This window comes from Molossus molossus, unplaced genomic scaffold, assembly GCF_014108415.1.
Source record: "Molossus molossus isolate mMolMol1 unplaced genomic scaffold, mMolMol1.p scaffold_m16_p_6, whole genome shotgun sequence".
NCBI classification, from domain to species: domain Eukaryota; kingdom Metazoa; phylum Chordata; class Mammalia; order Chiroptera; family Molossidae; genus Molossus; species Molossus molossus.
The window spans coordinates 53,989,913-54,016,816 of NW_023425399.1; the positions used below are offsets into that span (position 1 = coordinate 53,989,913).

General features: G+C 42.2%; 1 protein-coding gene across 13 annotated transcripts in view; it reads right to left on the minus strand.

The window, feature by feature from the left end:
* The window catches only part of EEFSEC (eukaryotic elongation factor, selenocysteine-tRNA specific), a 450,913-nt gene that overhangs the window by 327,731 nt on the left and 96,278 nt on the right, over positions 1 to 26,904 (minus strand). Inside the window, exon 2 of one of the 13 annotated variants that reach the window (XM_036246068.1) lies at positions 12,094 to 12,145. The exons of 11 other annotated variants lie outside the window; for them this stretch is intronic. In XM_036246068.1, coding sequence (XP_036101961.1) covers positions 12,094 to 12,145 — 52 coding nt within the window. Of the gene's footprint in view, positions 1 to 103; positions 205 to 12,093; positions 12,146 to 26,904 lie in introns of those variants that run through there. One more of the 13 variants, XM_036246074.1, reaches the window with a different exon arrangement.

The window sequence follows — 26,904 nt, forward strand, 5'->3', positions numbered from 1 at the left end:
TGGGATTTCAATTTGTATTTACAGCAAGCAGCACAAAACCCAGCTTAGGCACAGCTTAATCAATCTTTGTTGGACTGACTGAGCAAATGATAGTTAACCCTACCTGCTCCACTTTCTTTACCAGGGATCTGTTTCTTTTCTCGGAGATTCAATTTTCTAGTGGTCTATAAAACTATCCAGCAGTGCCTTGTCTTGGCCTGGTGGCTGGAGGGGAAGGATGATATATAAGTATTTTAGTCCATCTCCCATCTGATGCCTGTTCAGATCCTGGGGATGGGAAGTAAAAGTGAACTGACAAAACCAGAAAGATAAGTGCAGACAGGATCCAAACCCTCCAAAGCCCATGGGGATTTCCTCTGTGGCCTCACTCTAACATCTACAAGCTGCCTTTGTTGCAGGGAGCACACAACTCTGCTCCAAAAGGCCAGCCTTTCAAGCAGACTGTTGCAGCGCAGCCAACATCAGGGATTTCTAAGGAGAGCAAAGGTCACAGCGACTTGACTGGCCCTACTGAGAAACAGCACCACTGGAAACTGGGGTCACCACTGGAAACTGGAAGCAGCTTTCAGTTACTCCATTTTTTCATCACATTTTTTTTATCACACAACAGGGAGTGACATAACTGGCCCATCTTGTCTTTTTCAAAATCCCTAACATCACCACAGAATGAATCAAACAGTGTCCTTCCCAATGCCCACAAACCCAGAGTAGGAAATAGTTCTGAGACCAGAGAGAGAGAGTGAGCGAGTGGGTGGGCAACACAAGTCAAAAACTTGTAGTGTACGAACAACCCTCTATATTTCTCAATCTATCAGAGCTTTTCATCTGGTTTTACTTACTACAGAATCCTTTAAAGCAGTGATTTTCAACCTTTTTCACCTCATGGCACACATAAACTAATTACTAAAATCCTGCGGCACATCAAAAAATATATTTTTACTGATCTGACAAAAAATAGGTATAATTTTGATTCGTTCACACTGGACGATTATTGTTGCGTTGCTATTTTTTATTTGACAATCTAAGGGAAAAGAGGTCAGTGCCCTGACTAAATAGACAGGTGTTAGATGTTTTAAAAATTCTTACAACATACCAGTTAAAAATCGTTGCTTTAAAAAAAGTTTGCAGAGTAATTATAACAGGGTTAAAGTTTCTCAGTAGTTTTGAAATTTCCAATTCTGTAGCTTACATATTTTAATCAATTCAAAAATAGAAACAGAAAAATTTACAAAGGTCAACATTTAACAAAGTATGTTATCAGTGAGATATAATTTTCCTTCTGGGACTGAAGGAAAAAGGCGTGTTCAGAAAAAAGTTTCAGCTGGAGAAGTGGAATATAAAACTAAACATAGTTGAGCAATCACAAAAATCAGAAAGTTAATCAAAATTTGATTTTTAACCAAAATTTGGTTTTTATTTATTTTATTAATTAATTTATTTTTGTTACAGATGTTTCTCCTTTTTTCCCCATAGACACCCTCCTCCCGATTCCCCTCCCCCGCCAACCACCGCTCACAGCTTTGTTGTCTACATCCATTGGTTATGCATGTAAGTTCTTTGATTTATCTCTTCCCTCCTCACTACCCCCATCCTCTGAGGTTTATCAGTCTGAACCCTACTTCTTTATATGTCTCTGGGTCTATTTTGTTCATCAGCTTATTTTATTCATTATATTCCACAAATAAGTGAGATCGTGTGGTATTTGTCTTTCTCTGACTGGCTTATTTCACTTAGCATAATCCTCTCCAGGTCCCTTCAGGTCATTTCAAAGGATAAGAGATCTTTCTTTCTTACAGCTGCATAGTATTCCATTGTGTATATGTACCACAGCTTTTTTATCCACTTATCTCACTCAAAATTTGATTTTTAATCAAAAGCTATAGGCATCTTAAAACCAAGAAATCATACTAAATTTAAAACATTTTTAAATAGCTCTGGCTGGTGTGGCTAAGTTTGTTGGAGGTTTGTCCCACATACTGAAAGGTTGTGAGTTCAATTCCCAGTCAGGGTACATACCTAAGTGGTCAGGACATGTAAGGAAGGCAACCAAATTGATGTTCTCTCTTACATCGATGTTTCTCTCTCTCTCCCCTGCCTCCTTTCTCCATCTCTCTAAAATCAATAAGCATATCCTTGGGTGAGGATTAAAAATAATGATAATAAAATAAAGAAAAAAGTATTTTAAATGGTGACATTAAATATACAATAAACAATGTAATTACATTATTATCAAAAACATAAAACTGCAGTGGCAATTTATATCCTACGATTATTATAACCACTTGCTGTATGCATCAAATCTCCATGTGCCTCAGCTTCCTTATCTATATAAGGAAGACTATGATGGGTCAAGTTACTGGATTGCTGTGAAGGTTAAATGAGATAACATATGGAAAAGTTTTAGAACAGCTTCTAGGATGCAGGAAATCCTCAACAATGTTAGCTGCTATGATTGTTTTTCCGTCTACAACTCCTAATATGGCTCTATAGTGTTCTATGCATCTTCATTTCATTTTAACTGCATCTCAACTCTGCAATGTGGGTACTGTATACAAAAAAAACACAAGGGTTCAGAAAGGTGAAGTAACCGAGTTGAGGTCAAAAAGCAAGGACTTGGCTGGAGTAATGTGAACCTGGGACATCAACTTCTTTCTACCAGAACACGCTGCATCCCTGAGCAGTGATCTTTTGTCCATAGTAGAAAATTTGCTCTGTACATGCACAGAGGCATATGTGCCAGCCCCTGTGGGAGCTGCAGGACAACAGAGCAGGTGTCAGGAGTTCCCTTCAGAGTACAGCTCTTCAGAGCCCAGCAGAAGGAGGGGCTGCAACTCTATAATCCCAGGTGCTGTCATTATTGCTATCTGTATTCATTTATTCAATGTATTGCTTGTCTCCCCATTTTATAGGCAAAAAGGCTCAGGCAGGTTAAATAATTTGTCCCAAGCCATCCAGCTAGAGTGCGAACCCAGCATTGGTCAGATTCCAACAGGTTCAGATGTCCCAGACCTGAGTCTCTCCCAGAAGGTGTCAAGACTTCCATCAAATTGGGGCCATTCTGCTCCCTTAAAATCATTCAGGTGTGTATCAGTTTTGTGTGTTTTACTTTTTCTCCTTCTGATACTCTTCTCAAAGTAGAGTGACTCTGGTTCAGGAAAGGGTGCACCACTGCAAGAGGAATGTCCACCTCACCCTCCTCGACACAGAGTTAAAGGATCTGGAAACAGAAGGGGCTTAACAAAAAGGGTTATTTTGCTGTCAGGGGTCCACAGGCCAGGTGGGGAAAGGAAGACCAGGGTTTGGAAGCTCCCAGCTGGGCATCCAAATCACAGTCCTACCAGGGACTAGATTTCCTCTTCTGTAAATTAGAGTCTAAACAAAGGTGCTCACTGCAAAAGTTTTGGGGGCAATCACAAGACAGGGTCCACTGAGCCCTCAGTAAGTAGGAGTTGCACTGATGGCTGTTAGTGACAAGCTAAGCTCTCAACTCTGGCTCGGCCTCAGCATTCAGGGCCCAGATGCTCCCACTAATCCAGATAGTACTGTAAGGACAGAAGACAGGACTTTCCTTTTTTTATGATTTTTTTCACAATTTATGAGATCACCTGGTAATTAAACACAAAGACTACTGATGTCTGAAACTTCAAACCGCCTTTCTACCCAACTGATAGGAGCAGGAATGCATTCTAGAATTAATAGAAAATATTAGAAAAGAAAACTAATCATAGTGGGGTACTGGCCATAGTTAGAAAAATGTTAATCATCCTTTACAATGCTGGTCATGATTGCTTTGTTCTGAAAAGCCCATTCTGACCTGGTTGGGAGGTGTGCGCCTTTAGAGTTTACCTCGGGAATGCTATCCATTCTCCTAATCAGAGGACAAGAGGGACTACCTGACATTGTGGAAAGATTATCAACATGATTATTGGAACAATGGACCCATGACCACGACTCACTAGCAACCAGCCCCTGCAGACCTGGGTCACATTCCTTCTCTCCTTTTTACCAAGCATATTTTTATTTTACAGGCTAAAAAAGATATGATAAGAACATACTCTCCCCCCTCCCCCAGTACATCTGCCCTTTACTCCCCAAAAGCCCCCAATAAAAGAGCAACTTACTGTTTCTGTTCTGACCAGTGCCACCTGGTACTCGGCCCTTTCCCTATCTATGGCAAAAGACAAATAAAATTTCCTCCCTTTTCTATCTTCTCTCATTTGTGAATTCTTTCACAAGCCTGCGTCATTGGCCTAAATACAACCCTAACAGGTACCAAGCAAACATATATAAGTACAAAAAACTAAGGCTACTGACAGAGTGTGAGGTGGAAGAGGAGAAAGAGCAAAGGAGTGATCCGGCAGGCCCTGGGCACCCCCAGCACAGGCGGTATGTCTGACTTGCACACACTGCTCAATAGCCCTTCTCCTCATCCCTACCTCCCTCACTTGATGTCATTCACTCTGTTCCACCCTGCTACATAATCACCAGGGTCACATCATCTACTGCAGGGCATGAGATAACTTCAACAGGCTGGAAGCCCTGGCCAGGCCCAGTGAGAAGCCAGTAGGCCAGGGGAGGCCCCAGTAACTGGAGGAGGCTATAGGGATCTTGGCCCTCATTCTTACTAGACAGTCATTTTCATGAACAGCTTCAGAGGGAGGACGGTTTCATAATGCTATTTACCCTCTCTGAGCTCATTCCTCTTCTATAAAATAGGGATGACTCCATTTTTATCTCTACAGAACTTGTTGAAACCTCAGATATGGAGACAAGAGACAGCCCAGAAGGATGGTAGATTTTGCTCTGGGGCATGTGAACAAGGATCCAAATGGAGAGGGGTGCTGCCCTTCGGCAGGAAGAATGTGGCAACAGCGCGGGAAACCTAGCTCCAATACCTAACAGGTACACAGGGAGGCAGGGGAAGCAGCAGCCTTGGGAAAAACAGACTGGCCTGGTCCCCAGTGCAGGCACAGCTCTACCCCTGCCAGCTGTGCAGCCTCAGGCAAATGTGCCTGTGCACCTTGAATCCTGGATTCCTCTTCTGTAGAATGCTGATGCTAGAGACAACCCTTTAAAGAACAAGGGTGCTAGCACAACACTTGGCACATACAAAAGTGCTATCAGAATTAGTATTTGTATCACAATGCCAAGCATAGTAAGAGCCCCAAAAGTGGCAATCTCTTTCCCTATGATTCACATATACACAGAGGCCCCATACTCTTTATAGAAGGAGGAGGAATAATATTAACAACATAAAACAGATACTAACAATTCCTCCCCCAAAACCAGTGGTATCCATGAGCCCCTCACAAGGATCTTTAGTGCATGTCAGCCAATAGCCCAGAGCACTGTGTCTACCAATGGGTAAGAAATCCTTACTGTTTTAACTTAGCCTACAAAGATGGGCTCCTCCACAAACATCCTGCTGATTTCAACCAGACCAGAAATATCCAAATAGGAGAATTATGCCATACCACCAGATGGACCGAAAGAAGAACCTATTTCAGGCATTCCAATTATTATGGGTAATAAGCAGGAGTGGAGTTGACCTAGTAACCAGCGGAACCAGCATGCTGCTTGACCACCAAGAAACCCAAAAGATGTGGTCACACCCCAAGCAACGGTCACCATGGATCGGGAGGTGGCCTGGTGCCAAGCTCCAGCTTCAAACTTCACATCACTAATTGCAAACTGAAACTTAAGATGTGCCAGATTAGAAAAGAGGGTTATTTAGGATGCATGGTGCCTCTGAGAATGTAAACATACTGCCAACACTTACAATTCAAGAGAGAGCACACCAAAAACTTTATGAGATAGCAGATGTGACACCACTGGGTCTGCCTCTGAAACGGCTGAGAAGCAGCTGCCCCTTGAGAACAGTGATATATTCTCAATTTTACCCTGGTTCAAACAACTCCCTATTGCCTGATACTCTGGTGTTTATACTACTAGCCTGGCTCCTGATGGCATATGAGCTTCTGACTTCTACTTGACATGCCTTAGCTCTGCCCCTCACCACAACCCCATGCAGAGGAGACTCTCCCATTTTAATAAAGAAAAATCTGAGGTCTAGTCACACAATAGTAAACAGCAGAGGCAGGGCTAGAACCTAGGGCTGTCTGATTTCAAAATTGCTGCTTTTTCTATTGCCAGCTGCCTCTTGGCCAGAGTCCTGCATTCCTTAGTCTCCTGAGAACCCTACCGCATCCTGAAGAACAGGGGGAAGGCCCTGAAGACGGGAAGAGGAAGAAGAGAAGAAAAGTTGCAAATGCAAACTGCCAGTGTGCTCTAGGACACATCCAAAACCAGAGGAGGATGCAAAAGGGACATTTATCACCACCTAAAGAAATCCAGGAGGAAACCTGGAAAGCCACATGCAAAAAACTAAAACTAAACTGCTATTTTTTATACCATACACAAAAATTAACTCAAAATGGATCAAAGACCTAACTATAAGACCCGAAACAATTAAATACATAGAAGAAAACATAGGTACTAAACTTATGGCCCATGGTCTCAGAGATGATTGTATTAATTTGATCCCAAAGGCAATGGAAACAGGCAAAAATAAATGAATAAGACTATACTAAACTAAAAAGTTTCTGCACAGCAAAAGAAACCATCAACAAAACAAAAAGGCAACCAGATGAATGGGAGAAGATATTTGCAAATAATACCTCTGATAAGGGGCTAATATCCAAAATACATAAAGAATGTATACAACTCAACAGCAACTAAAAAATTTTAAAAATGGGCATAGGACCTGAACAGACACTTTTCCCAAGAAAACATACAAACAGCCAACAGATACATGAAAAGGTGTTCAACCTCATTAGCTATAAGGGAAATGCAAATAAAACCACAATGAGATATCACCTCACACCTGTTGGAATGGCTATCATCAGCAATACAAGTAATAACAAGTGTTGGAGAGGATGTGGAAAAACGTATATTGGTACAGTCGTTATGGAAAATAGTCAAAAAACTAAGGATAAAACTACCATATGACTTAGAAATCCCTCTTCTGGGTGTGTATCCAAAAAATTTGAAAACATTTATTTGTAGATATATGTACCCTTATGTTTGTTGCAGCATTATTCATAGTAGCCAAAACATGGAAACAACCCAAGTGACCTTCGATGAATGACTGAATAAAGATGTGGCATATAAATACAGTGGAAAGAACTTATAAGCATGTATGCATAACCAATGGACATGGACAACAAAGCCAGCGATGGGGGGGGGGGATGGGAAGGAGGGTGTCAATGGGGTAAAAAAGGTGAAACATCTGTAACAAAAATAAAATTAAAAAAATAAATAAAAAATAAATAAATACAGTGGAATATCACTGTCATAAAAAGATTAAATCCTGCCATTTGCAACACACAGATGGATCTTGACCGTATCACGCTAAGTGAAGTAAGTCAGACAGAAAAGGACAAAACCAAATGATTTCATTCCTATGTGGAATATAAAACTGAAAGCAACAAATGAACAAACAAACAAATAATCATTGACATAGACAACAGTATGGTCGTTAAAAAGAGGGAGGAAGAGATTGAAGAGGGTAAAGGGGGTCAAATATATGGTGACAGAAGAAGACTAAACTTTGAGTGATGAGAACACAATACAATATACAGATGATATATTATAGTCCTTTACACATGAAACTTATATAATCTTATTAACCAATATCACCCCAATAAATTTAATTTAAAAAAAGAAGAAGAAAAGAAACCCAGGAGAATAATGGGAGCAATGTTAGTGGTTCAGAAACAGGGGAAACAAAAAAGTTGTAAGAGACCAAGAGAAAAAATAAACAACCTAGGACAAGACAGCTGACAAACAGAGATACTGGACTCCTGCCAAAAGGAAGAAAATCCAAAGCACAATAAACACTGGAGACTCATGGCACAACACCTACAGAACTGAGAGAGGTCAGTGGTGCAAAATGAGGTTAGCTGGCTGTAAAATCCAGGTTAAGTAACCTTCCTTCTTTGAGCCTCACTGTCCACATCTGTAAATTGGGAAAAGCATACAACAGTGGCATAGGGACAGTGGGTAGCTGTCTACATAAAAATAAAATTGGGTCTCTACCTTGCGCATTGCATCAAAATAAATTCCAAATAAATCAAAGTTTTAAACATAATATAAAACTGGGAAAGTATTGAAAGAAAACACACGACAAAATTTTTTATAATCTTAAAAGTAAAAAACACCTAGGTAAGACACAAAATCCAGAAACACATTTTAGAAAAGAAAAAAAGAAGGACAAATTTAACATAAAAATCAAAGATTTCTGCATAGAAGAAAAATTATAAAGGCCAAAGACGTCTGGGAAAAGACATTTAAAATGCAAGATACTCACAAAGGACGGACTACTTTCATATTTAAAACAGTTCTTCAAAATGATAATCAAAAGAGCCACAATCCATTCAAAAATAGAAACAATATCTATAGACAAGAAACACTCAACACATTCACTGGGCTCCTCCTTTCCAAGACTGCAGTGGTGACAACAGGCAACAACCCCTACCGTTACAAGCAGGGCTCTCTGGTTACGAAGTAAGACCAAAAGCACACAACACACCTAATTCATGAATCTCGCTGAAGGGACAAGATGACAAGTGTCCTGGGGGAAAAAAAACAACAGGAAAAGAAGGCTCAGGAATGTATGGGAGGCAGGCAGGTTGCAATTTTAAATTGGATTATCAGGACAAGCCTTACTAAAAAGGAGAGACATTTGAATCAGGACTCAAAGAAGAAAGAGCTAGTAGTTAACCAGAAGAAGAGCATTCCAGGCAGATGGAGGAGCTGGTGCAAAGACCCTATGGGATGTCAGGATGTCACACAATCAGCAAGGAGGCCAGGGTAGCTGGAGGGAAGTCAGACAAGAAGCAGGACCAAAGAAAAGAAATACACATAGCTCAGACATATAATAAGATGCCCTACCTCACCAATAACAATAAAAATGCAAACTGAAACTACACAGAGATTCTAGTTTTCACCTAGTGGGTTGACAAAATAATTATGACCATAATAAAAGGAGCTAAGGAGCAGTAAGTCCTTGCCCTGCCAGGCACTGCTGATTATACACATTGACTCCCAAAGCCCTCCCGACAGGCCAGTGGAAGACCCCCCATGTAAAGATGAGAAAATGAGATCAAAGGACTGGGACAAGGGGCCAAAATTCAAAGTCTAGCTGTGCAGCTCCAGAGGCCACGTCATCTCTCAAAACTTTTGGTAACCCCTACCACTAAGGGTGTGGGAAGAGAGAAAAAAACCTCTTCAAAGGCCATTTTGGCAATCGCCATCAAAAGTACAAATGTACACACCCTGTGACACTACAACATCCCACCTGCAAATGAAGCACATACAAGGACATCACTGCACTATGTCTGCAACAGTTTCAATTTATCCACATAACAGAATATTACACAGCTACTAAAAAACACCTGGTTGTTCTATATTCCCTGAGTGTATACTCTTACCAAAAGTGTGTGCACAGTATACTGCCATGTCTCCAGATTTTGCATGAAAAAGTATATGCTTGAAATCATTGTCCATGGAATTTTTTAAGAAAATGGTCATAGCAGTTTGACTCTGAGGAAGTAAACTAAATAGGCAGGGACCAGGGTATAAGGAAAATCCACTTATTGTCCATACTTCTGTACCTTTTGAGTTTTGAACCGTGTGTGTATATATATATATTACTGTCTCAAAAACTATGTATTTTTTAAGTCAAGCTTTTAACACAGGAAAACCGGTATTATTTACCATAAGTAAAAAAATTTTTTAAAGTACAAGAAACATAAAACACTGCTACTAAGTTCTAGCCAGACAATGGAGCCAGAGGCACCAGAGACCTCCTAAACAGAATCCGAGAATTTAAAGAAACCTGAAGAGGGAATAAATAACTTTTTTACCATAGTTAACATCCTTTAATGCCATAAAATCATCTAAGGCACCATTCTCCTGTTAGGAAACTTTATAACGAGGTTGGATTTGATCCTACAAATTATGACAATCCCAACAGTGGAAGCAGAAAAGAGATGAAAGTAGATACCCAATATCTGTTTAAAAGTCATACAAATATTCTGTTAATGATGTTTCATCCTTCTGTAAGACCAATGTAGAGACTACAGACTTGTCCTCACACTACAGCCAGCTGTGTTAAGGCGTCCTAGAGAGCAACTCCTAAATCTGGGTGTATCAAAACCATGGACATTACCTTTAGTAGTATTTACTTATATGTGTAAACCAAGTCAGTTTTTTAACCCAAATATATATATATATTTATATATTTATATTTATATATATATTAAAAAGAACTTTACACCAAAATAAATGCATTAAACTTGCAATAAGAAGTTAATTGTAAAGATAAAACAAAAAGACAAAACAATATGATACAATGTTACTAAGTGCTAACTAGACATGAGGCCTGCCTGCTGAAGCTCTGAGCCTGAGGCCTGTTGTTCTCTGTTAAAACAGGGCAAGAGTCTATAAAAGACATACTAGCAATAAATCAAGTCTTTCTGGTCAACAAAATGAGAGAGACTGGATGAGAATTGTAAGAAGCATGACTTTCCAACCCTGTCAAGCAGGAGTATTAATCACACCAGGCACTGCCTCACACTATCCCTCATCAGAAGCATATGGCCTACTCTTAGGAGGCATTGAAGTGAACACCACTACCAGCACCCTCCTCAGGAGGGTAGAGAGGCCAGGTTCAGGCATCACTGGAAGAGTAGAGGTGTCCATGCCTCCTCAGGCCAAAGTGGTGGCTACCACTGTGTCTTGTCCAGGTGGAGACAGATGTGGGCACCATGGGCTCTGGGCTGCCAATCTCACCAAGCAGTTTGCCTTTTGCTCCTTTAAGCTACTGTGTCATAGTCTACCTGAGGTAATCTTTTTAGCTGATTTTGCGCAACAGTACAGCTCCTGTTCAAGAACAGTGAAAAAGAGCAAAAAATGGAATTTAAAATGTAGAAATAAAATAAGTGTGGGCTATGAGCTATAATTTGATTTCATGCTTTACAAGGAAATAAAAGAAGGCTTCCTTGAAATGTACAGTTTCTGTTCTCTCCCCTCAATCCCAACCCTCCCAACCCCCCCACCCCCCCTTTAACCATTTTAGGATTTCCTCTAGCACCGAAGAGAAAATAGGATTGTAGAAAATGTTCAGTTCTCAAGTGTCACTGCCACTCAGGGGCAAGATCGATTTTAATGTGAACTTCCCATTCTGGGTAAGAGGAAATTCTTCAATTAATAAACCGGGTGTGTGGAGGCCAGTATTTAAGGTTTAATCAATTTCATCTGTACTTAGGATAAAAAGACTGACTATTCTACTTTTTTTTCTCATTTACCTTCTTTAAAAAAATAATAAATGAATGTTTTATTTTAAATTCTTTTAGGTTCGTATCTCCTGTTTCAGGAAATATTGTCTATTTCATGCAGTGAGTATGAAAACTTCCCCCTCCTTTTTTACCTCTACTAAGAATCTTTTTTCAAAAATAACTAAATTATCCTGGGCCCACATATTCTGTAACAGCTTGTGAGATGATACAAATTATACAGGATTTTGGCAGACACCTCAGGGTGGGGGAGGGAAACAGAGACAAATCACCATATATGGATGGAAGAACTTCTGGACAAAGCAGTACGAGGTAGACATGGGAATGTAAATTATGAAAAAAAATCCATCCTACAGCAGCCTAAGCAAACTTCACAGTAACGTCGGAGAGTCCCAAATACACTAGGAAAGAGACCCTGTCCGTGGGCCACCCAGTCCCTCACAGTTCTCTCAGCCAGGGGTGGACAGAAAAAGACAGCTAAGAATCTCAGAATGACACCAGGGAGCTTTCCCAGCAGTATCAAAATAATAAATTTAAAACAATTAGAGCTCGCTGATAAACCAGGAACAGGACTTGGGGAGGGGTAGAGAATTCCTGAATCTTTGTTAAGTGGCCACTTGACACTCAGAGTCCAATCAAATTCCAGGGCAGAGGTCATAATCAGGCCCCAAAGCAGAAGATAAAGAGCATAAATTTGGGGGAGGTCAACCTGGGTCTGAATCTCTACTCCACTTACCAGCTGTTGAGCCTTTCACAAAACACCCATCTCTATGGGCCTGTTTCTTCAGCTATAAAATGAAGATAGGAGTTAGTCAAAACCACTATTAACCTTTCAGGAAGTTATATGATGCACCTAACACAGTGCTTGGAAAAAAAAAAAAAAAAGTCCCTAATCCATAGAAACAGGAGGGCCAGACCTACAAAGACCTGTGTAATTCAGTGTAATCCAAGGTCTTCTCAATGCTTTTATCAAGGTGCCTTGGGGAAAATTCTACCTTTTAAGTCAGTATTTCTCACTAAAACTCTAACTCTAGGGCCCTGTCAATGTGATTTCCATTGTGAAAATGAACAAGAAAGTTTCCTCCTTTGGAACAGTGGCTACCAATTTATCAAGGGTCTAAACTTTGATGGCTACTGTGCAACAGCCTATTTACATATGAGAAATGTGATGCTCAAAAAAGTTAGAAACAGCCCTGGCCAATTTGGCTCAGCGGTTAAAGCGTCGGCCTGCAGTCCGGAGAGACCCGGGTTCGGTTCCCGCTAAGGGCACGTACCTCGGTTGTAGTTTGTCCCCGGCCCTGGTTGGTCGTGCGGGTGGCAGCCACTCGATGTGTCCCTTTCACATCGATGTTTCTCTCTCTCTCTCTCTCTCCCTCCTGCTCTATCTGAACAAAGAATGAAAAAGTGTCCTCAGGTGAGGATAAAAAAAATTTTAAAAATTTTTTAAAAAGTTAGAAACAGTATTAAGTACACAGCAAGTGCTCACTGAGTGAAAGGGATGTGGGCAAGGAGGAGGGGAAGGAACAAACGAATGAGGGTAGGAAGGGGAAAAAGGAGGAGATGGGGAGAGGGGAGGGAGGTAAATGGGGAAAGAGAGGGAGGGAACAGAAGAGAGAGGACAGTGCAATTCAAGACTGCACAACTCCCACAGCTAGAATATGGTGGAACAAAGAGACAAAGCTGGGTCTGCCTGATCTGAGGCCCATTTTTGTTCTACCAGGCCTCCTCCTGAAGTGGCACAGAAGAGGATTTCTCCTGAAGACAGTATCCTGTAATCCCAAAAGGAAAATCTGAAGGAAATTTCACTTCCATCTCTAAGAGCAGGCTGGCCCCTGGGTTTCAGGGCATATGCATCCTCCCTTCTTATGGAGAATTGTGAGGATAAACACCTGCAGATGTGCAGGTCACCATGAGAGCGAGGGCCAGATGTGTGGGAAGGGAGATACATAGGGCTTTGCAGGGAACACACTGGATCCTATCTGCATGCCTAGTGAGACCTAGCCCCAGGGCTCTTCCTACTTGAGCCCCAGTGTCTCCATCTGCAAGATGGGTATCATATGCCATTCACAGAACAGTATGGGGCTCATAGACCATGCATACAAACCTCATAACCCAGGGCCTGGCACAGAGCACGTGCTTAATAGTGGAAGTGATCATTATTCTTGGACCTGAGTTTCAGTTCTCACAAATTCTATTGCTAGACAAAAATCTGTCCTAAAATGGGGACAATGAGGGGCAGTATTCCCAAACATAAAAGCCTGCAGGGCCCGGTGGGCACCTGAACTGTGGGAGGTGGGCTAGAACTAAGACAAGATGTAAAACTAGAGGGAACAGAAACTCCTGGTTAGGTTGTAGGGGACAATCTGTCCTCAGTTCCAGCCCACATGGCCAAACAGGAATACAGGCCTGAAGTCGCCAGATCCTCCAATTTCTCAAGAGAGGCCAAAAATCTGGATTGTTTTGTGAAATTTGCCAATTTTTAAATGTTGACAACCAATTCAAAAACATGTTTAAACTGTATGGCCCAAACAAAACATGTCCGTGGGCCAAAACTAGCCAGTGTGCGGTCTCTGGAGGGATTTTTCTCTAGAAAGAAAAGTTGGGAGAATTAACATCCAGCTTCTTTGGCTGGTACCTATTTGAAGCAGAAAAGTACTCAGAACCAGTTAGTTGGCTGAACTCCAGCTGTTTGGCAGTCCCAACCGCTCTTGCCCCTATGACCCACATTTTGACCTTGATGGGGGTGGAGAAGGTGGATGCCAGGAAGGGTTCGTCCTGCAGAAAAAGAGCAGTAGGCTACAGCAGGTAAGAAAAGAGACCATAGGATTAAAGGTCTGACAAACCTCAACTCAGACCAGGCCCCCACTGGGCCACAGGGGCTCTCTCCCTCCCTGGCCTCAGCCTCTTTCAGGTGAATGAAGAGGCAGTCCTGGCTTCCCCACACCCCAACATTCTGGACTGAGACCCTCACTTAGTATGCCAATAATGGTACAGCAACACTATGTAAATCCGGGGGTGACAAAAAAGTGCCTACTTCATAGGACTGTTCTGAGAATTGAAAGAGTTAATGCATGTAAAAGCTCCAAACAGTGTCTGACATTTTCTTTCTGGTGGGTTTTTTTTTCTTACAGTTTCAAGCATATATTCCCATACTGAATTTCAAAATACTTCTAGTAGCTAGATAGTCCAATAATAACCTAAGACAATGATTTTCCTGGGAGAATGAAACAGAAAAACCTCAGAGACACCAGGCTGGAATTTTCTCTAGAGCAGGTTATGTGTCCTCACTGAGTCCTTGGTATAAGCCTTTCCACAAGAAATGAACATTTTCTTCATAGCTAACATATAATGGTGCTTCCTATAAGCTAAGCACTGTTCTAAGTGCTTTGTATGCATAGTTCTTATACATAGGACATAGGTACTATTATCAATACCCTGAATTTGCAGAGGAACACATCAAGGCACAGAGAGATTAAATAACCTGCCCAAGATCAAAGAGCTGGTCAGTGGCAGAACAGAATTCAACCACAGGCACTCTTAGCCCAGAGCCCCCTGGTTTCTGAAAGCACTATGTTACCCTGTGTGGAGAAGAGAGTAGAAAGATCAGAGCTCCCACCCAGGGACAAAAAGAAAAGCCATGGGGTTGAGCCCTCACTCCCACCACCTTATCTCTCCAGCCTCATCTACCACTCCCCACTCCCTCTACACCATGCTTCCATAGGACTGACTTGTCTCAGCTCCTCAATCAGCCATGCTCTTTACCACCCCAGGACTTTGGCACGTAGACATATGTTAAAGAACTCTTCCCATCCTGAACCTCCTCCTGGCACCTCAGTCTTCAAATTTCAGCTTAGATATCACCTTCCAGGTATTTTTCCCAACTCCCCCTAGTCTAAGCAAGGCTTCCCACAGTTCCCACAGTTCCCACATTACCCTAGGACATGACTATTCTGTGATTCACTGGTTCCCCTGCAGCCTCGTGCACTCACAGAGACCTGGGCTTTTTCCCCACAGATCCCTCACATCCAGCAGCACAGAGTAGGTGTTCAATGCATATTTAGGAAGTTAATGAAGAGACTAGGAGACCAGAGGAGACTAAGCCTTTTAAATAACTAAGAATGTCCCTCCCATTAGCAATTAATGGATTCTTCTCTGTTCTTTAGGGGTGATGTCTTAGTACACTCCAAAAAGGTATGTTTGCTTATTTAGAAACAGGAAGAGAAATAAGAAAAGTTAAGCAACTGAAGCAACATGCCAAGAACAAGACTGCATGCCATGAAAAGCAGGTAGTCCAGTGCCTGCCAAGAGAGGGCCCAGGGGCCACCAGGGCCTGCGTTCCCTTGGAGAAAAGCCCAAGCAAATCCCCCATGAGGGTAAGGTGGGTCCTAACATGTTCACTTTACAGATTAAGAAATTGAGACCCAGTGTAGTATAGAAACCCATCCAGGGCTGCACTGCCAACAAGGGCAACACTGGGACTCAGATCTGAACAGCCCCTGGTCCCAGAACCCTTCCGCCATATGGAATTTAGGGCCATCCTTCACAAGGCCTTTGAGGCAGGAAAATCAGGGCCACTCTCACACTCTGGTTGTTTTTGAGAAAAACTGGTTGTTGCTATGGCCTCAGACAAAAACAGGTCTTCTAGAAATGGGTCACCAGCACACAGATAGCCCCTCCTCTGAAGCAGAGAAAGCAAGCTGGAGTATTCTTGACTAACCCCAGATGAAGGGGCTAGAATGGCAAGGCCAGAGTTGCAGAGCCTAAGACAGTGAACTTAGGAAACGCTTTACTGGGGAAACAGAAGAAAAAAATATGGGGTTACAGTAAATCTGCAATAAAAAGTCAGTAAAATCAGCAGAATTCCTTCATTATAAGGGTGGAATTAGCATATGGCCTCAGCTGCCAAGCAAGGCCACTGAAGCAAGCAATGTAAATGAGTTCAAGATACAATTAGACATTTTTCTGGATGGAGACAAAGGGGACTGAAGAAGGCATGGAAAGTCACATTTCAAAAAGAGCAGCAGGAACCCATTTTCCTGTAAAGCCCACCACACATTCCTGAGCAAGTGACCACAAGGACAGCACAGAGGACAGGACAGGCGGGCATCACAGGCAAGCGTGCTCACCTTTGGGGCTTTTCCTCCCCACTATTAATTTCTCATTTAGTACCTGCAAAGCAGCTACTAGGCATTGAAATAAAAGTTTGGCTCTGTCCACTTCATACATCTGTACGTTGCCCCTGGGCTCGGTCCCAAGCTTCAAAGATGAATCTGACTCAGTCCCTGCCCTCAAGGAGCTCACAGCTCACAGTCTGGTGCGGGGGGACACAAAACCCCACAATATCAACACACTGAAGTATATCAAAGTTAAGATGAGAATTTCTGCTAAACAAGTACATAAGAGGGGAATTTAGCAACTGGAAGGAGAAGGCAAAAAAGTTGAGAGAAGAGGCTGTTCTGGGAAGAGGACACAGCAGAAGGCTCTGGAAGCCCCAGATGCCAATGCCTCATGAAGGATGCTGAGCATGCAGTTCCTCCTGGATCTTTGAGGAGAGGGTCAAGTCACCTTGAGCTTTGTGAAAAAAGATGGAATGACCAGAGGTGCCAACCACCTCCCCAGGGACCAGATATGAATCAACTGCAACAACTCAGGACAGCTGTTCCCAAGCTTCTCAAGAGCATAACACATGTGACCTAACCAAGGAACAGAAAACACTGTCCCTTGTGAGGGACACAATTTATTAGACCCTCTCTAGCCCAACAGGTTCTGCTGCCCTCCTTTATGTGACTCACAGCACAGGCTGTCTCACTTGGTCCAGCTCCCTGGACCCTGTTTCCTGCAAGGTGAAATACATGTTTACTCTCACTCTAAAACGACTGCAAATATTTCCTTTTGTTTTCAGCGTACTCACTGGCTGGCACAGAGCATTTCTATAGCATCTCTAAATAGGGTTCTGTCCCCGTGTATATCCTAAGAGTGAGAACAATCTCTGTCAACCTCTTGCGTGGATGAACTGGGTCTCTTGATTTAAAATGAGAAATAACCCTTAACACGTAAAGAAGATGAGGCACATCCCCCTCTGTGCTCAAACATAAAGTGCTATAAAGTGGCATCACCCAAGACCAGGTGAAGGAGTGATAGGACGCAGAGCAAATGCTGGACACTGTCCTTCCCTTCTTCTCTCCAAAGCCCTGTAAAGGCTAGATGCCTGGCCACCAGACCACCTTCTACAATAGCAGAGAAGAGAGGAAAGAGACATGCAAGCTCTTCCTCAGGCTGGAGTGGGGAGAGGAGGGCAGTGGCTGGTGCTCACGCAGGGCTGCATCTTCCTCCATGGCAAAGAGAAATGGCATTATGCTTCCATTTATAAAGGACCATTCTGTTGAGCACCATGCTAGGGACACTTCCACCTACGCTCATATAATCTTCACAACAATCCTGCAAGGTAAGCACTGTAATTTCATTTCCCATAGGCAGAAGCTCAGTCAGAGAAGTCAATCCCCAAGTCCAAACACACAGTGAGTGAGTAGCAGAGCCAAGATCCCAAAGACCATGCTCCTCCATAATCCTGCAGAGTTCCCTATAGCTAGGTGTCTTCATTTTAGGGGTTCTTGCCACTGCCCCTACCCCAGGAAAAAGTCCTTAAGAATAGACACAAGATGGCGGCATAGGTAAAGGCAGTATTGCGTCCTCCCACAACCACATCAAAGTTACAACTAAACTACAGAACAACCATCATTCAAAACCGCCTGAAATCAAGCTGCATGAAAGTCCTACAACTATGGAATTAAAGAAGCATCCACATCGTGACTGGTAAGTAGATGGGCTGGTCCCACACCCACATGTGGCAGATAAAAATTAGAAGAATACCTCAATTGGGAAGGTCCTCCCTGAGGACTGAGGTGTCCCCGTCCCACACCAGGTGCCCCGCTCAGGGTTACAGTGCCAGGAAGACAATCCCCATAACTTCTGGCGGGAAAAACTGTCAGGAACTGAGGCTCAGGGAGGCTGAGCTGGCTGGAGCCCTAGGCAGCTCCTCTTAAAGGGCCCACACACGGACTTACTCAGATTCTCTCCCTCTAAACTTGGAGGAGAGGCAGCTCGAGAGGCGCCAGAAACATACAGGGAAGAACTGAGCTATTTGGAATTGGAACGAGGGCTAGAGAGGGGGCTTTCTCCAGGACAAATGTGCTGTCAGAGGCCTCTGTTCCTTTGGTGAGCCATTCTCTGGGGCCGCAGACAGCCGCCATATCTGGGACTCCAGCAACCTGGCTCACACTGGTTGCCCCACCCTGGTGATTCTGAGGCCCCGCCCCGCCCAACTTTCAGGCCCACCCAAGCTGTTGCCAGTTGCTTAACCATAGGATTGGCCTGTCTTGGATCCTGCTTCAGGTTTTCCCAAATTCTTTCAAACGAGCAGCATCTGGTCTCAGCTAGCCCCATACCTCTCATTAAGTAATACACAGAAACAAACACAGGGAGGAAACCAAAATGAGGAGACAAAGAAACAGGTCCCAAATGAAAGAACAGAATAAATCTCCAGGAAAAGAACTAAGCGAAATGGAGATAAGCAACCTAACAGATGCTGAGTTCAAAATACTGCTTATAAAGATGCTCAATGAACTTAGTGAGGGCCTCAAGAGCATAAAAAAGGACCAGTCAGAAATGAAGGAGGCACTAACTGAAATAAAGAATAATTTACACAGATTCAAGAGTAGAGTAGGTAAAGCCAAGAAGCAAATCATCGAATTGGTATAAAAGGAAGCAAAAAACACATAATCAGAACAGCAAAAAGAAAAAAGAATCCAAAAAAATGAGGATAGTGTAAGGACACTATCTGGGACAACTTCAAGCGTACCAACATTTGCATCTTGGGGGTGCCAGAAGGAGAAGAGAGAGAACAAGAAATCAAAAATCTATTTGAAACAATAATGGCAGAAAACTTTCCTAACTTGGTGAAGGAAACAGACATACAAGTCCAGGAAGCACAGAGAGTCCCAAACAAGATGAACCCCAAGAGGCCCACACCAAGACACATCATCATCAAAATGCAAAAGGTTCAAGACAAAGAGAGAATCTTAAAAGCAGCAAGAGAAAAGCAGTTAGGGCCTACAAGGGCGTTCCCGTAAGACCATCAGCTGATTTCTCAAAATAAACTTTGCAGGCCAGAAGGGAGTGGCAAGAAATGTTCAGAGTGATGAAAACCAAGAACCTACAACCAAGATTACTATTCTATCCTGCAAAGCTGTCATTTAAAATCAATGGCCATATAAAGAGTTTCCCAGATAAGAAAAAGTTAAAGGAGTTCATCATCACCAAACTGTTATTATATGAAATGTTGAAGGGTCTTTTTGAAGAAAAAGATAAAATATATGAACAAACAAAATGGCAATGAATACATATCTACCGACAATGGAATCTACAAACAAAATGAACAGGCAGAACAGTAGATACAGAGAACATTTTGTTGGTTGCCAGATGGAAGGGGGGTTGGAGGAATGGGTGAAAAAGGTGAAGGAATTAAGAAGAACAAATTGGTTGCTAGACTGACAAACCTCAAAGGGAAGGGGGGTTTGGGGGGTGGGAAGAAATAAACCAAAGAACTTATATGCATATATGCATAACCAATGGACACAGACAACAGTGTGGGAAAAAGCAGGATGGGGGCAAGAGTGGGGAGGAGGGGGTCAATGGGGGAAAAATGCGGAACATCTATAATACATTCAACAATAAAGATAAAAAAAATTTAATTAAAAATCAAAAAAAAAAAAAAAGAATAGACACAAAACCAAAGAAGAAACTACACTGGCCCAAGGCTGGGGGTGCCTGTGACTCATCACGGCAACCAGCTCCATCTTCTAGAGAAAAACCGTTCTGTGCCGAGGTATGCTTCCTGGGGCAGCACTTATCTTCCTGTCTGCCTCTCCCAGCTGTAGCCCCTAAATCTATGGGCCATAGCTTTAGGCTGAGGTTAGATGCTCCATCCTACTCAGGGTAAACATTCCCAGGGAGCCAAGCATAGGGCATAAAACACAAAACTCAGAAAGAGAGATGTAGATTCAAGTCCCAATACGACTACCTGATCTAAGGAAGCTGATTTACATCTCAGAACCTCCTGCTCCTCACCATTATCAAGGATCTGGGAATATACATGTGTCCCTATATCCCTGTTTGGTGGAGGAGGGAGAGAAAAAAGAAGAACTATATTTAAAAAATATTTTTTGGGAAAGTTCTGAATATGAATGAAGTAGTAGAAGATACCAAGGAGTTATTAATATTGTTAATTGTGATACTGATATTGAGTTATGTAAGAAAATTATTATCTTTTACAGATAAGTATTAGGGGTAAAATGACTTGAGACCTCATGACTTTGTTTTAAAATACTTCAGAAAAAAAGTGGGCGGAGAATAGTTAAAACAAGCATGGCATAATCTCAGTAACTGTTAAATCTGCATGATGGGTATATAAGAGTTCATTCTCCCTATCTTGGGTATGTTTGAAATTTTTCATTAAAACCAATAAACAGTTCTGGCTGGTTTGGCTCAGCGGTTAGAGTGTCAGCCCTCGGACCAGAGAGTCCCGGGTTCGGTTCCCACTAAGGGCACATACCTCGGTTGCAGTTTGTTCCCGGCCCCATTGGGGTCATGTGGGTGGCAACCACTCGGTGTGTCTCTCTCACACCAATGTTTCTCTCTCTCCCTTCCTTCCTCCTTCCCGCTGTATCTGAAGATAAATGCAAAAAAACGTCCTTGGGTGAGGATAAAAAAAAAACCAATAAACAAACAAAAACCTCCTTAAAGACAGAGTCTAGCAACAAAGAGACCAGTCCAGATGAGAACCTGGGAATGAGGCATCATGCATGGAAGGGCTGAGGAGACTAGGGACACCATGTAAACAAAGAATCAAATTAAAGAACGGTGATATTTATTCTTTCATAAAGTTATGTGCCTATTACATACCAACTGCATTTCTTACAATTATTGAAAGCATAGGTACATACTACAAATGATTTCACAAAAACTGACTAAGAAAAAACTATGGAGCAGAACAACCAACACCAGGAATATAGGAGGATATTTCAGAGTGGGAATTCATTTCTGTAGTCAGTAGCTTGAGAAATCCCGGTTTCAACATGTGTATTAGAGATTTGAAAATAACTATTGGTGGAACCATTCATTACTATTATAGTCTATTCATTGCATAGACATATAGTTTAAGTAAAATTAGCTATAGGTCTATGCAAATTAAAAGAATGAGACAGAGAAAATGACATAGAAAATAACAGAAATAGCCCTATCCAGTTTGGTTTAGTAGGTAGAGCATTGGCCCGAGGACTGAAGGGTCACAGATTCCGGTCAAGGGCATGTACTTGGTTTGTGGGTTCAATCCCAGACCCCAGTCGGGTCGTGTAGGAGGCAACCAATCAATGTGTCTCTCTCACGTCAATGTTTCTCTCTCTCTCTCCTTCCCTCCCTCCCTTTCGCTCTCTCTAATAATGAATGGGAAAATATCCTCAGGTGAGGATTAACAAAAAAATTTTTTAATTAAAAAAAAAATAATAATATAAATAAAGAATAGATCAAGGAAGCATAGAAAACATTTTAAAAAGTAGAATATGATGACAAAAGACCAAATGTATAATAATTGTAAAAGAGATAAACTATCCTACTAAAAGAATGAAGTTTTCAAAATGCAATCTTATTTTGATGTCTTTGGTTGGGCGGTAGCTATTATTTTTTTAGAAACAGACAAGAGGCCCTGGCAGCTTTGGCTCAGCGGCTGGAGCATCAGCCTGCGGACCAATGAGTCATGGGTTCGATTCTGGTCAAAAGCACATGCCTCGGTTGTGGTTCTTCCCCTACCCTGGTCGGGGTCGTGAGGGAGGCAGCCAGTTGATATGTCTCTTTCATATTGATGTTTCTCTCTCTCTCTCCCCCCCCCAGTCCCTCCCTCCCACTCTATCTGAGATAAATGGAAAAATAGCATCAGGTGAGGATTAAAAAAAAACAGAGAGAGATAAAGAGGAAGGGAGAAAAAGAGAGAGAAACATCAACATCAATCAGCTGCCTCCTGCACACCCCCTACTGGGGATCAAGCCTGAAACCCAGGCATATGCCCCGACCAGAAATAGAACCAGCAACACAGGTCAATGCCCAACCAATAGAGCCACACTGGACAGGGCAAGTGGTAACTTTTGAAATGATTTCCTCTTTCTCTTTTTTTCTTAGCCGTATTTTCTTATTTCCCCACAAAGCACATGTGTGTATGCACACACTCATATACAAGTGCACATGGTCAATGGGCCAGGCACTGGTGTACACTCTATACAAAGATTATCATACAACAACCCCATGTTGTTAGTAAATTTCCATTTTATAGATGAGGATATTGAGACACAGCTAATAAAAGCATAATTTTGTATGTAAACTTTAGAAAGTAAATGGTGCCCTGGCCGGTTTGGCTCAGCGGTTAGAGCGTTGGCCTGCGGTCCAGAGAGACCCAGGTTCAGTTCCCGCTAAGGGCATGTACCATGGTTGCAGTTTGTCCCCGGCCCTGTTTGGGTTGTGTGGGTAGCAGCCACTTAATGTGTCCCTTTCAGGTCAATGTTTCTCTCTCTCTCTCTCTCCCTCCTACTCTATTTGAACAAAAAATGGAAAAATCCTCGGGGAGGATTAAAAAGAAAAAAATAATTCCATACGAAGAATAAAACTACATACACCAACTCTGTGAAGCATTAGTCAACTAATCTGAAAGAACAGGGCAATGACTGCATTTTCAATATTTAGAATTTTTTAATTCTTTTTCAAATCTATATTTTCATAATGTCCTAATCTCATTATGGATTCTATTCCTTCATTTACATTTCAAGCATTCTTATTTTAAAGCCCCTTTCTGATTTGTCTTATGATTTCTAGTTCCTAGGATGTGAATTTTTAAACTTGTGTCTATAGAATGTCTTTTTCATGGTAGTAATTTTCCTTGTGTGCCTTGCGGTTTTGTCTGTAAATTCATCCTCAGCAAGGGATGCTTCCTGGGGGAGGTTCTATGTGTGTACAACTGGAGAGCACCCCTGTAGGGTGATGAGCAGCTACGGCAGCCAGGGCCAAAGGGCATTACAAGTGTTTATTTTAAGTTCTTGGCTCAGGGTTTCCATAAACATTGATGATACAGATATGAACCCTGCATCTCAGGAATTCTGTCCTTTCCTAGAGGAAAGGAACTCTTTCTAAGCTCACCTCCCAAGGTGAGCTATTCATCTCAATCTGCTGGAGGAAAACTTTACTAGGTCCTTTTCTTATTTTATGAGGTGACCTTTCACTTCTCCCTTCTAGATACCCCTGTAAACCTACTGGATTCTAGTCCTATTTGCTTTGAATCTGACTTTCGTTTCATGTCCAGCCAGTAAAAATGTTCCTTTCTGGCTCCAGCATATCACTGTGGTTGGGACATGGTATCCAATGGCAACATGACCCACCACACTAACCAGAAGTCTGAAAGAATGTGGGTAAACTCTAAGGGGTCAGGTGTGGCACACTCTCAGGGACACTTGACACTCTGCCATTCACACCACTCAAAAACACTGATGAAAACTAAATGCACTAAGAGTAACTGGAAGTCATTTGGGGGAACGAGAATTATAACCAGAATTATACTGTCTTCTCCGAGTCAATCTGGGGCTGCTGATCTATCCCAGCACCCACTCACAGGGATAGATATCACGAGAACTGGCAATCACATAGGTAAAGCACTGCAGAGGAAATAGAGGCCTGAAGCCTGATCTGTTGTGGGATATTCCTGGGAAGTTGCTCTCTGCTTGCCCTGGTCTCACAGTACACATTCAAGGACAGTCTGGGATTGTTTATAAGAATTACGTCAGGCTGGTACAGTCAGAAACAGATACAAGGAGGGCATAAAAATCCTTATGAGAATGGCAAAGGGAGCTTCTTGCTCCTGGAGAACTCCTCAGACTATGATTCTAGTAATAGCCATAGCTGTATAATATCCCCATAGGAACTTCAGAGAACTTGTCTATTCACCCATGTCTGAGAGCACGTTGTATTGTCTCCTGCTTCCTTTAACAATCCATGGAAAGGCCCCTATCATCTGACATTAAAGACATTTATGTCCTCTATGTCTGCAGGCACTTGTGCACCATCCCTGGCCACACTATAACAGCTACAGGAACAACCATAACAGAATGCTCAATAAGTGGGAATGATTACTACTATCCCCAGTTCCACCTCTAGAAATGTAGTGTGTCTAATTCACGCAACTCCAGAGATAATTTCCTGGATGGAACTCAGGCACATTTGGATGACAGCACAGACTCAGGAGCCAGAATATCTGGGTTCAAATCTCAGCTTCACTGTTTATAAAACTAAGGACTTTGTTAAGTTAAACCAAGGACTTTGTTAAGTTAAACCAAGGACTTTGTCCTTGGTTTTCTCATCTGCAAGATGGGGGTAATAACAGTTCCTAACCCATAGGGTGAAAATGAGACATACATGTTATTCTAATAAAGTATACAGTAAGTGTTATGTGCAGGTTTGCTATTATTATTACTATTAGTCATTTTATTTTTGCTCATAAGTGCTATTTAGCAACAATACTGTATTCCTGGATACAACTGTAACTAGGACAATGTTTTCACTAATAAACTCAGACAGCAAGGCAGTGATAGGTTCTAGGGACACAATAGAAGAGCACTCCAAGATTAATTTCATCAGTATTTTTTTTTTTAGTGTGTTGCCATGGGCCAAGCACTACTCTAAAGGGGATATGGTAGTTTCACAAAACAGGGTCCTTGTCCTCATGGAGTTTACATTCTTGTGGGAGACACTTTTAGACAAAGATAAAAGCTATGTAGAAAATAAAACAGGATCGTGTTATAGAGTGGTGGGGTACAGTGGCGTGATATTCTCAAGAGTAGTCACAAGTTCCCTTGGAAGATAAAAATGAAGAGTATTCTCAGCAGAGGAAATGGCAAGTGAGAAGGCCCTAGTTAGGGGACAAGTCCGACTGGCTGCACAACAAGTGGCAGGGAGGCTGACAGGGGAGGGGCTCAGTCACATAGATGCTTGAAGGCTAAAGTAGGGAGCTTGGGTTTTATCTCACTCGTAACAGAAGGCCAATGGTAGTTTTTTAGGTAACGGATGATATGTTTTTAAAATTCACTGTGGTCCTCATGGGGGCAAAGGATTATTAAAGACAAGGGGCCAGTTGGGAAGCTGCTGTTGTGTGCCAATGGGAGAGGATGGGGCTGGGTCAGGACAGCACTGAGGAGTACTCCATAGCACTTGACACAAGTGAACAGCTTGGACACAGAGGTAGCAAAGCTGACCAGGGGAATTCAGCCCCACCCCTTCTTCAAATCTAATACAGAATGACTAATCCTCACGTTGCCTGCTCACAGGTCCATCTCCTCACTGTCTATAAGCTTCCTGACAGCAAGCACTGGGTTTTATTCAGTTGCGCAGTGTCCCCAAGCTTTTTGAAGATATGAAAGAACATCCAACTACAACTGAAAAAAGCAGATGAAAAGGGGAAGAATTCTTGTCTTCCTTAAAAGGGAGACTACAGATAATGTATGAAACTGAGAAAAACAAAAAGTAGCATAGTAAATGTTTTAAAGATTACACAAAAATATCAACTAAAAAAGTTGAATATGGTTGCCTTTGGGGAGGGAAGAAGCTCTGTTCTTACTCATTTGTCCGGCTTCTCTACTAGATTATAAACTCAGGAAGGGCTAGAGCCCCATCCTGTCCACCCATTGTGCTAGCACAGTGCCTGGCACATAGAACGCATTAAATAAATGCTATTACAATGACTACCTGGTCCAGAATCACTCTTTTAAACCCCAAACCCAAGCCTCTGGAATATACAAAAATAATGACTGAATGGACATAACTAAAGAAAGAATGAAACACAAATCAAGACAGTGGAGCGGCTCAAGTAGCCCATTGTAAGAAATGAACACTGTGCTTGGCCCAGAAAACCAGCCGCATCTGTTTGTTAAAAGCAACTAAAACAAAAATTGTTTTAAGTTACAACTGGTGTCTGAGCCACTTTATCACACATTTAAGATATAGAGCTGATTATTTTTCTGGCAACAATAAAAAAAGAAAGGCTGAAAGTATAGTGTCCTGTTACCTGCTATCTCCAGAGTGGTTCTTCCAACTAAAGAAGCTTGTTACACTTGGTCTTTTTTTCTTTCATTTTTCCCCTCTTGCATTTCAGTTCCTTGAATCATGCAAAGTACAATCACTTGGATAGCATCTTTCTGTATTCGCAGTGCTATTTGACAAAAGCTCGCTAAAAAGGGACTTGGATTAAAAGAAACATACGTACACTATGGTCTTGACTCTCAGTCTCTGCCCCCTTACTTGGATCTGGATTCCAACACCAGCTCCCCCCTGGCCTGCTGTGTGATCTTGAGCACACCTCTTCACCCCTGCCCCTACTTTCCTCTTCTATAGCTATGGCAAGAATGGAAAAGAAGACTATAGCTGAGATAATTAGGCACATGGGAGGTAAGGAAAAGAGAGC